Source organism: Rhipicephalus microplus, chromosome 2 (genome assembly GCF_043290135.1).
Source record: "Rhipicephalus microplus isolate Deutch F79 chromosome 2, USDA_Rmic, whole genome shotgun sequence".
Taxonomy (NCBI): Eukaryota; Metazoa; Arthropoda; class Arachnida; order Ixodida; family Ixodidae; genus Rhipicephalus; species Rhipicephalus microplus.
In genome coordinates, this window is record NC_134701.1 from 69,205,443 (window position 1) to 69,217,846 (window position 12,404).

Below are 12,404 nucleotides of genomic sequence, written 5' to 3' on the forward strand. Positions count from 1 at the left end.
CTTCACAATAGAAAACAAATGGTAAGGCCACTGAAGGCCAGTGTGGAGCATGCTCTAAACGTTTTGATAGACTCCCCCCACCGGTCTTGAAGTGCAAGAATGAAGACCATGCCCACAAGGAACAATTTCCGGAACTTTTCTGCAGGAAGTTCATTGAGCCCCTCTCAAGTAATCATGCGATGAACATTGCTGGCAAGAACACTGTATTCAAATTGTGTGGTAGAAAGTTATTGTCCCGAAAAATTCTCAAATTGTGGTATAGAGTGGTGTGCGTGTTTTTTTCACTGTTATTATTTTGTAAATTAAGAAAATATGTGAAATCACTTCGTTGATCACATATATTTTTGTCTATCACAAAGAGAGAAATAGAGAAGCATTAGCATTAGTTATGGTAAATGGGAGGGTTGCCTCCAGCCGCAGACGCTCGTTGGTGCTAGTCTAAGATCCCTGGTATTAAAGCGCCAGTTGTTGAAGTTGGCAGCTAAGATAATTGCAATGCTAACTTTTGGGCGGCATCTTCAGCACCTCAAATGGAACATAAAAAAATCTACTGAGAAAAAGGTAGGACTTGCCTGTTCCAACAATAATTTTGGAGCTCTTAGCTACTGCCGGAATAAAATATGCCTTATCAATCTGCCGAAGCCAGATCACAACAACGACACTTTTTTGCGTCAGGAGGGCAAAAACTCGGTTGTAGTTCCTCACGGTGTTTCCAACGTGCGCTACAACAAATCGCAGAACGACCGGAATCGAATACATGAAAGTTATACACAGCTTCACAAGGCGAATTCTCGCGTAATCCCAAAGTCGTAGTCGTGAAATTCGCGTGAGAGACCCCAAACAATGTACTATCTGCTAATCGAGCTTATTTCATGTTACTCAAGCTCAGCTTCTGCTACTTTCATTATGCTACTCGAGCTAGTTTCTGTTATTCGGGCTTATTCACTATTCGCGGTTCACAAATTTCAAATCTTTCAATAGCACAGCCAGGGCATCGCCACACCTTTGCCCAGAGCAGACGATAGGCCGCTGATGGTGCCAGCCAACGGTGCAGCATCGCGGCAAGCGCGCAAAGCACGACGTCTCTCGAGTTCCCATTGTTCAGAATATGAAGGTACGGGCATTTAAAATATATGAAGCACAGATGTGAGGGGTTGAGTCGAAAGCACAAGGAAATTGAAAAAAATAAGGATAAAAGAAAAAAGACAGCTTTGAAAAGAGAGAGAAAGAACACTCATCTACAACTGCACAAACTTCAGCTGTGCTGTATGCACAGCAATGCAAAGTTCTTTCAACAGAACCCGACAACTGGGCTGACACTTTTTTTGTTTTATAGTGTTTTTACAAGATATTATCGTTCACTGAAAGCACTTCTAGGCTACTCATACCACACTTCTTGCGAATGCCAACAAGTCCTTGTTCAAGTCTCCTGCTAACCACACATACTGATTTAAAGTGTGCCTAGTGATGGTATTAGGGAGAGTTTATTGTTAGTTTAAGTGCTGGGAACATAGTACGACGCCACGTGTTGAGCATATCCTCGTCTATATACTAAAATTTTTAACGAATGTTTATATGCTACACACCACTCACACTGTCCTTTCAATAAAACAAGACCTGCGTTCGCTTCTTACTTTGTTGAGTAGAAGCAGGCGACGAAGCTGTAATGAGTCACCTCTGTGCCTTTGGGCATGCCTGTGGTGCCCGAGGTGTAGCATACTGCAAAGACTGTGCTCTTGGGGTCAGCCATAGCCAGCTCTTCATATTCATTTTCGTCTAGTTTTAGGAATTCTGCAGCTGACACGAAGCCGGTGGCGTGCCCCATACAGAAGAGGCCCTGTAGAAAAAAAACTTCATTTAAAATCGAAAAACGATCACTAAATGTTGCATGCGCCAGAAGACTTCCCACTTGCCCCACTCACGGTAATTTCAAATTAAAGTTAGCCATTTAGAGTGTTTCTATGCCTACTTGGTTTTGGGTAAAACATAGGGTAAAGTTTTTGTTACCCTATTTTGAATGCTACATTAGTGAAGATGACGTTTCTTACACACATTTCTGAATTTCCCCATGTGTTCTCCCTGTGCCTTTCGATTCAATATTAAGAAGTTTCTTGATTTTGAAAATTTATCTCTGAACAAGGAGGGGTTTCCTTTACAAGCTTCAACAACATAAGAATGAAAATTTAAGCAATGAGGGCTCTTCTTGTTTTTGTTTTCTTGTTATTTGTGAATAACGGGAAGCCTTCTTTGGCCTTACTTTCTGTTAGCGTCATTGCTAAGGAACCATGAATACAGGACCTGATAAGTTGTAAGTAAATATACAGTCTTAAGTGTGTGCATGAATTATTTCGCAACCTTGGGCGTTATTACCTATAGGTATCATTCCTGAGCTAGTTTTAGTATTGAGCATCACAACGTCGTTCTTTTTCTATAGTTGCCATACATCCTTTTCTTCTATTTGTGGGCCTTCATTCTTCGCGAAGACTTTCTTTCACAACTATCCATGCCAGTGAATTACGCTATCGAACGCCGATACATGATTTCAAGATGGCAACCGTGCTTACACGAAACGCAATTATGGCCTTGCAACAGTGTGTCACGCAAACATGTCAAAGCTTCTCGCAGTGAGTTCACGATGTGACATCGTCATCAGCAGCAGAAGCCTGACTACGCCAACTGCAGGACGGACGGACGCAAAAACTTTATTAAAAAAAGGAAACCCTGCAGGGTTACCGGCCCGGGCTCAGGCAACCCCAACGTTTTGTGCGGTGAGGCAAAGCCTTTCCACTGCTGTCCGGGCACGCTGGATTGCCCACAGTTGGTCGTGCAGATCTGAGCTAGTCAGCGCACTTAGCCAACGCTCCTCGAGAAGGTCCGGTTTTATAATGTCCTCTCGGTATATTACTGTGACCTGTGTACATTGCCATAGAATATGTGCCATATCTGCGTGATCGTGCTTACAGAGGGTACAGCTTGTGTGCGGGTATTGTCTGGAATTTACTCTGTTCAGATGTACTGGATTTGAAAAGGTTCTGGTTTGCAATCTTCGACAATCTGTTTCTTGAGATCGGTCAAGCTGTTTGTGTGGTGGCGGATATTCTACTCGTTTTTGCTTATAATGTGCCAATATATCACGATACGTGACCTGTCTGTCTCTGTCGTCTTGTATCGCATATTCATTATTGTCATCACCTCCATCGTCCCCATCGCCTCCACCGGAGTCGTCCCACCTTCTGTGGTCGGTGCTGGGGGCCGGGCCGTCGCTATCCGAGTCGTGGTGGGTTAGTTCTCGCACGGTTCGGTGGGCCTTCTCGTTGAGGTTTGGAGGGATGGTTGTGTCTTCGATCTTTAATTCGCCCATGTGCCCCGGGATCCACTTGAGGTGTTTGGGTACAATTTTGCCGTTCCGAAAGTCTTCTGCTCTGCGGTTCAGGAGTTTGGCTGCTTCGGTGGAGACCCATCCCTTTGTAAATTCCTAATGGCCATCTTGGAGTCACTGGTTATTAATCTGTCGTGTTTTCGACCATTAACTACGGCCACTGCAATGGTCATTTCTCTGCTGCTTCCGACGATCTGGTCCTTACGGAGCCTGCGGTCAAGGTCTTCCCTTTTGTTTCTCTGACCGCCAATGCGAAGAAGGAGCCATGCACAACCCTATTACTGATATCTTAATTTCGGGAATACCGGGTGGCGTCTACAAAAAGCACATCCTCCCGCATGCCGTGATTTTTAAGGATCATTTTCGTGCGGCTTTTTTGCCTGTCAGCGTTGTGTGCAGGGTGCAGATTTTTGGAATGTTTTCCGTACTTATCGCAGACCGGACGTCCGGGTGAATCTGCGCCTTGGGACCTTTCATTCCGTGGTAATTATTGAAGATCTTTTCCATGATTTCTCTACCCGCCATGGTTCCTGACAATCGTTCGAGTTGCGCTATCCTTTGTGCTTCAGCGATCTCGTCCAGCGTGTTATGTACTCCAAGTTGTAGCAGCCTTTCGTTCTTTGTGTATTGCGGTAGACCCAGCGCTGCTCTGTAAGCTTTTCTAATCAGCGCGTCGACTTTGCCTTTCTTGGCTTTGTTCCAGTGGACGGACGCCGCTATGTACGCGACATGGCTGATCGCGAAGGCCTAGAAGAGTCGTACAACGTTTCTTTCTTTATTACCCCTTCGTTTATCGAATACTCTTTGTATTAGCCTAACGGCCGCCATGACTTTCTTTTCCAGGCGCGTTAGAGTTTCCCCATTGGTTTCCCCGGCTTCGATCCAGAGACCCAGCACTCTGATCTTCTGAACCAAATGTATTGCCGTAACATTTCTTGTGGTTATCTTCAATCTTTTCTGTAATTTTGCTACGCTTGTGCAATGTATGCCTAGTCTTTTGGGGTGGTATAGTAGCAGTTCTGATTTGGCCGGTGAGCATTCTAATCCGGCACCATCGAGATGACTCTCGACTGCATCCACCGCCTCTTGAAGTCGATTCTCCATTTCTCCTTCACTGGTGCCTTGCGTAGTCCAAATTGTAATGTCGTCTGCATAAATTGTGTGATTGACGCCTTCGGTTTGCTCTAATATTTCTGATAATCCCATCATGACGAGGTTAAACAGCATCGGTGACACGACGAACCCTTGCGGTGTGCCAGCGCTGCTCTTACCACTTTGATGCTCTCCTCCTCGTCCAGTCTAACCGTGGCAGTTCTTCCCGTAAGAAAATTTCTGATGTACTTGTACGTGCGCTCGCCTAGGCCGAGTTGCGCAATTTGTTTTAGAATGCCTGCGTGCTCGACCATGTCGAAGGCCGAAGATCAAGCCCAATTATTGCCCTCATGCCTCGTTCAATGGGGTTTATGACTTGCTCCTTTAGTTGTATCATGGCATCTTGTGTGGAGAGCCCTCTTCTGAAGCCGATCATGTTGCTGTGGTATACATTGCTAGACTCAAGGTAGCCGTTAACCCTGTTCAGGCAAGCATGCTCCATTACTTTACCGACGCAAGAAATCAGGGAGATGGTCCGCATGTTCTGGATTTCTAGGGGTTTACCCGGCTTAGGAATGAGGATCACGTCAGATTTCTTCAAGACTTCAAGTCTGCCAAACGGCTTATTACCTGGTCGTGCAGGTTCCGGAGCATCTTGTTGGACACTTTGTCGGGACCTGAAGCTGACTTGGTCTTGATAGTCTGCAGGAATGCCCTGATTTCTTGCTGTGAAAAGTCTCTGTCAAGATCTTCGTTGGGAGAACCCGAGTATTCCTGGTGTTCGACTGCCGGGAGCCTGCCGAAGTAGAGCTTGACGATTTCATCACCCATCTGATAGATGTTACCTTTATACCTGTGTCTTAACTTGGTCATTCCCACTTTCACCGCCGTTTTGGTGGCCGACGGGTCCAGCAGGTGCTTGAGGATTTTCCATATCTTGCCTGTGTTTATGTTGCCGTCCATGGCATCGCACACTTCGTCCCATTCCTGATGGTATAGCTGGGTACAGTGTGTTTCGATGTGCTTGTTTAGCTTGGCAAGTTTTCTCCTATAATTTCTATTCTGTTTTTGCTTATGCAACCGTTTCTGTATAGATTTTTTGGCTTCGACAAGTTGTGCAAGCCTGCTGTTCATCCGCTTTGGGAGGGTTCCGCCACACTCATCTTCCTCTTCTCGTGGAGCCAACCAGTCATCCCACTACATTTCGGTTTGGGCTTTTTCTACGCTCGTAGAAGTTCCCTGCTCCATTCTTCTTTGTTTTCGATGGGTCCCTGTTCTTTTTCGTTTCTGATTTTGCGAAATTTGTCCCAATCTACGCGCCTGATTGTCCGTTTGCAATTCCTGGTGGGAGGATTGCCTAGGGCGATGCTGAGGATCCTGTGATCACTTCCCAGGCCTTCAAAGGTGTTTTCCCACGTGATTCGCCCGGCGTTCTTGCAGAGGGCTATGTCTGGCGTGGTGTCCCTGTGAGGACCTACACCGATTCTTGTGTGCGAGGCTGGCTCATTCAGAATGGTTAGTTCGGCCTTTTCGATAAGGTCGGCAAGGTTTTTTCGTTTTTTCGACGAGTGTCCATATTGCCACTGCGTGTGTGGAGCGTTAAAATCTTCTTTAATAACAAATCGGTTGTCGCCTGCAATGTTCTTCGTTTCGTTAATTAGTTCTTCGAAATTATGCTTTAGGCCCTTTTTAGACGGGTTGCTGTATACGTTTAGGACAAAAGTGCTGCTCTCCTTTTTGCTGCGCGGCACGACGTCTGTAAGAATGTGGTTGATATTCGTGACTTGCTTCGAAATGTGTGTGATAGCAACTAGCCCCTTCTTCAATAATGCGGTCACGGCTATGTCTCTTCCATTTACTTCTGTGCGTTGTTTGTGAGTGGCATACCCTGCAAATTTGGCGTGGTCAAATGCCTCCTGCAAAATGATCACGTCAGGTTTTTTTCTTTTTGTGGTGATTTTGATTAGTTGCGCCATCGATGCTTTTTTATTAGAAAAGCCACGGAAGTTCAACTGCCAGATGACGCGTTTTTTCTCATTTTGGTGCCCGCCATGTCAAAGAAACTTTCTTCTCTAGCTCTTCGAGCCGCTTGTCGTATTTTAGTGCCAGCGCCTTACTCTCCGCCTCACTGTCGCTAAGTCGCACGACGAGCATCTCGAACATTTTCTCCATTTTATCCGACAGTTTGTTTATCAGGTCCTCGAGGACGTCTGTTTTTTTCGTGCTAGAACGGGGCCTCTTGACCTCTTTTTCTGAGTCATTTTGCTCTTTGGTCTTCGTCAGTGGGATTTTTTGCTTGGCGCCTGGTTGCTGTGTTTCCACTGCTACCATTTCTACCTTCTCATTCTCTCTCTCCCCTGTGGTTTTGGTCGCTGGCGTGGAGAAGGCCGCGACGGCGGTCAACGGAGGCGACGTCTGTATCTGCATTTTCATGACTATTTTATGAAGTGTTTGCTGTAGTTCATCAATTTTTAGCTGATTCACTGTTCTGCTTTTTTGCTTTTTTTAGCTCCTGTCTGGGTCGCTTGTTTTCCATTCTGTATTCCTCTACGCGTTTGTCTATGTCTCTGTAATTATCCCTAGCGTTACTATTATTGCCGGACCTTGCCGAATCGCGATTGGCTACTGCGTCTGACCAGCCCACCGTGTCTGGCGTCTTCTGTTCTCCTTGCTGCTTCGTTGTCGCTTCGGGCGTCCTTCCCCTCGAGGAAGATCTGCACCCGCTCCTGGTCCTGGGTCTGCTTCTGGACCTTGACACCAAGCGACGTAGTCCACGAGTTGTCAGCCTGGACTTGGATCTGAATCTGGACCTTGATATGGGTTGACGGGCTGGTTGTGTGTTGCTGCTTTTTCAGGTGTCCTTGTCTGGCGAGTCGGCTTCCCGCTGGAGTTCTTCCTCGTTTCTCCTCGCAGCCCACCTTCGTTGCTTTACGAAGTATGGCGTCTTAAATTTAGCCGGCAAGTCCGGTCTGCCGTGGGGTGTGCGTCTCCGCAGAGTTTGCACTTGGGAGTGCATTCATGGTCTCTGGTAGGATTTTTGGCACCACACGTCAGGCACAACTTGTCTGTCGGTCTTGGGCACACATCGGGCCTGTGCCTGAGGCTCCCCACACTTTACAAAAGTCTATTTGCTTCCGGTAGAGGGAAATTTTCTTCATGATGCTGTTGAAGTAAGGCCACATGAGGACCTTGTTGCCTTCGTACAGTAGTATCACAGTGGTCGTGCTCCCCAGTCCCTTGGCGTGCGCCAATGAAGGGTTCCTCGCGTTTACCAGGGCATGCATGAGCTGATCTTGTGTGTAATTCAGGGGAATGTTGTGGATTATCCCCTTGGCCTTGTGTTCTGGTGCCGAGACGTACGCGTTCGTCTCGTACTTCCTCCCGTTGATTTTTAAATCCTGAATTTGACAAATTTCGTCACCGTCTTCTCATTCGGTGTGCTGGCCACCAGGATATTTTGTGTAGGGTTGGGGCAGATCGTGAAGCTTTCGTCGTTGCTCACCCCTGCTTCTTGCCGTACCGCTTCATCAAGGCTAGCTCTGTGCGTGTGTCTATTGCTCAGCCCGTATCTTGGTCTAACGATTATCTTGATGTCATCTGCAGGTAGCCTTGGCATCTCGCTTGCTTGTAAAATCTTGCTCACGAAGCTCTTCCTACCTCTGCGCGTCGGACTTCTCGAGCGGGTGCCTTTCTGTGCTGTCTCTTCGCCAGAGCTCACATGGCCCTTCCTTTTATACGTGACTTCAATCCAGCCCTCCGCGTCACCGTCAGCATCTCGTCTCGTTAAATCGCTATCGTCCTCTCTGGTATCATTACTTGGAGTTTCTCTCACTTCTGCATCATCTACGTCCATTTAGGAGGTGCGTCCGATTCCTTGGTTTACAACTCGGCAGCGCTGATCACCCTTCCCGAGGCCGGCGTTGGCCTTGTCGGTGTAGGCTTAGCTGGGCACACTTCTAACTCTGGTGGTGTTTTACATCGAAAAAGTTTCAAAAAGAGTCTCTCACCTAGGTTTTTGGTGTGAAAGCGGTTGGATGGATCGCTCTATCGGGTGGTGGTCGATTGCTAGGTATTAGATTTGATAAAACTGCGGAACATATTCATAAAAGGCAGAGCCGACGTGAAGCGCGTCCGCAGCGTTGCGTGGCCCGGCAGCGTCTCTCGAACTGCAGGATAAACGCCTCTCGTATGTCCCGCCAGGGAACATGGTCCTGTGCATGCACTGATACTTTATACCCGCAACCTTCCTTATATCACCTACCCACCTAACTTTGTGTCTGCCCCTAACCCACTTTCACTCGCTGGGAATCTAGCCAGGTGCCGAGTGCCTATGCTGCCTACGCTCTACGTGCCGAGCCAATGGGCTTTTCTTCTTTTGAATTCAACTGTGATATCCTTATACCAAGTTTCTTTTCTGGCCCACTCTATTCTCTTCTTATCTCCTAAGGTTACCCTACATTTTGCTTTTCATTGCTCGTTGCGTCGTCCCCAATATAACCTGAACCCTCCTTGTAAGCCTCCAGGTTTCTGCTCCGTATGCAAGTACCGGCAATACGCAGCTGATATACGTCTCCCTCTTAGAGAATAGTGGTAATCAACCCGTCATGGTTCTGGAATGCTGGTCGAGTGTGCTCCCCTCCATTCCCATTCTTTTAGTTACTTCAGTCTTGTGGTTAGGCTCCCAAGCACCCGTCCCAAGTGGACGTGCTCTTTTACAACTTTAAGTGCACTGCTGCCTATATCGAAGTTTTGTTCTGTTCTAAACTTGGTGTGCATTACTTTCATTTTCTTCAAGTTGATTTTAAGAGAAACCTTGAATGAACCCACCAGTTCAATCAATTACAGAAGCGCGTAAATATATAAACGTTTTTATTATAGACGCGCTTGCTTGACGTCTTTCTTAGTATTTCAGTTCAAGCTTATGCATAAAGTTTGAAAGTAAGCATTGTATCTATGCTTTTTACTATGTATTCATCACATGCCTGTTCTTTTTTAATTCTTCTTTCCTTTTCTCTGCTGCTTCACATCATATTCATTTTACATTCCACCAGAACAATACTTTCTTGGTGGTCACTATAATTACACGTATTCTAACCTGTTCATAGCACGCACGCATGTATTTATAAGTATTTGTTATCACAGAAAAACGTGTAGCAATAATGAAGCTATAGCAACGAAAATTATTGTATGTACTTCGCACTCGTGCACAGATGCTGTTGCTTGACTGCGGCCTTCTAGCCTCGTCAAGCTGTATGCTTTCTATCGTGTAATAAAGACCCGAGGACTAACACACGAATTTCTTATTTATTGCACTGCCCGTGATTCACTTCTTACTTATTCTATCCTTTTTTTTTGATGTAGTTGCTCGTCCGAAATTATCGGCAACATATCCCAAAGGGGCCAAGGTGATGACTCGACAGTAACACACTTACGTTTACTTGACTCCAAAATATATACCTTCTGAACTCGCCGGTTGATCTTTTGTACAGAAGATGTTCGCATGGTACAGATGTGTGCAATACTGTCTTTTCTATTGAGCAGTGAAAGAGTTTCGGCTTCCGTAGTACAGAACGTGTCAAAACATCATGCATTAGCATCACATCACTTTCACAGAGCAGAGGTATATCACGAGCACGCCCATGGTGCACGGATTGCGGTAAACGAATATGGGACTGCTTCTATAGGACCCATAGCTCCACTGTGATACGCTCACGAAAGCGCTTGCAGTAGAGCGAATTCTCTCTCGCCATGCTATAAGAAATGCTGGCTCTTTTGCGCAAGATCTATCACGCGTCTTCTGAGCAAACGGTCGTAGGTGGTCAGCGGTCGCCATTCTTTAGAACTGCTGTCCAGGTACATTTATTTATTTATTTATTTATTTATTTATTTATTTATTATACCTCAAAAACCCCAGGGAGAGGTGTTACATGAGGGGTGGGCAATACAGGGTTTCTTCCATGTGCGCTTTGAAAAGAATGGGGCTAGAGTGGCGCACGACGTGGGACGGAAGGTCATTCCAATCCTTCGCTGTCTGAACGAAGAATGACCGAAGGTGAGCAGTTGTACGGGCATGCGCAGGGTAAACTGGGTTGTTGTGGTTAGTGCGGGAAGATATGCGATTCGCGGGCATGATAACAGATGCGTCGGACAGTGAGTGAAAAAATTTATGAAAAAGAGCTAATCTAGCGACTTTGCGTCGCAGTTCAAGGTTGGGAAGATGGGCTTTAATCTTTAAGTTAGTAACGCTTGTGTGGCGCGAGTATTCGGAATATATAAACCTAGATGCTGTATTTTGGACAGATTCTAATGTTTTGGATTGATTAGGTTGGTGGGGATCCCAGACGGCGCAAGCGTATTCAAGCTTCGGACGGACTAGTGTTTTATATGCTAAAAGTTTAACAGAAGGGGGAGCAAGTCGTAAATTTCTTCTTAGGTAACCAAGAACTTTGTTTGCTTCGTTAGAAATGTTTGTTATGTGGGAGGACCAAGTGAGATCTGGCGTAATGTTTATACCTAAATATTTGTAGGAATTCACCAGGGATATTTCGCAACCAGAAAAAAAGTATGAAGTAGCCGGGTGAGATTTCCTGCGATGAAAAGAGATGACGGAGGTTTTCCTAATGTTCAAAGTCATGAGCCATTTTTTGCACCAGGTTTCCATAGTTATTAGATCATTTTGAAGAATCTGGGAGTCATTAGGGCAGTTAATAGGACGATAAATCACGCAATCGTCAGCGAATAGACGGATTTGGGATGATATATTGCTAGGTAGGTCGTTAACATGAATTAAAAATAGAAGGGGACCGAGCATCGTACCCTGAGGTACACCTGAAAGGACAGGACGCATGGTAGATGATGTCTGGTTGGAGTAAACGAACTGTTCCCGGTTTGACAAAAAATTTCGTATCCATTCTAGAACTGCTGGGTCAATGTTTAAGCGGGAAAGTTTTAAAAAAAGGCGTTTATGGGGTACTTTATCGAAAGCTTTTTCAAAATCTAGGAAAAGGGCATCTACAGGAACATTCTGATCTATACTTGAGCTGATGTCGTTAAAAAAGAGCGCTAGTTGTGTGTCACAGGAGAGGCCTTTCTGAAATCCGTGCTGACTGGGATGGAAAAAGTTTACAGAGATCAGGAATTTGACTGTTTGAGAATAAATTATATGTTCCCTTATTTTACAGCACACGCATGTTAGTGATATGGGCCGGTAGTTTGAAGGTGAGGATGACGGACCTTTTTTGGGTATCGGAATGACCTTGCCAACCTTCCAGTCCCGTGGCACCACTCCAGATGACAGTGATTGCTGGAAGATGTGCGACAATATGACAGCACGGAGATGTTTGGTATTTTTTAAAACTTTAGAATTTATACAATCAATACCAGCTGATGACGTCACTTTTAAGGAATCAATGACTTGTATGATGCCATTTGGTTCGAAAATGACACTGGGCATAGCAGGGCAATCATGGGACTGCACACATGGAGATACACCGGGAACACATGAAAATGCATCGTCAGGTTCATCAGTAAACACTGAGCAAAATGTGGAGTTTAGTGTTTCAGCGACCTTGAACTCCGGGATGGGAATATTATCTTCATCTAGTAAAGAAATGGGTTTAGCATGGGTTGGGTTGATAGTGTTTCAGAACTTTTTGGGGTTTGTGCGTAGCATGTCTGGAGGGTTGACGAGAAGAACGTCCGCTTAGCGTCCGAGATCATGGATGCGTAAAGTTTTTCAGTCTGACGATATTTGTCCCAAGCGTTACTGGATTTTGATTTTTTGGCTGACCGAAATTCTCTTTTCTTTTTGTTGCTAAGTCGTTTCAAAGTATTATTGTACCATGGCGAAGTAGGCCGTTCTGGGATGGTAACTGTTGGGATGTACATGTTTATTAATTGCTGCATTTTGTTTTTGAAGAGCTCCCAGTTCTCG

The 12,404-nt window shown here is 45.6% G+C and overlaps 1 protein-coding gene across 1 annotated transcript in view; it reads right to left on the bottom strand.

Annotated features, from left to right (window-relative positions):
- Positions 1-12,404, bottom strand: part of LOC119169860 (uncharacterized) — a 159,646-nt gene that overhangs the window by 90,713 nt on the left and 56,529 nt on the right. Inside the window, exon 3 of the mRNA XM_075886558.1 lies at positions 1,635-1,837. Within this exon, the coding sequence (XP_075742673.1) occupies positions 1,635-1,837 (203 nt within the window). The remainder of the gene's footprint in view (positions 1-1,634; positions 1,838-12,404) is intronic.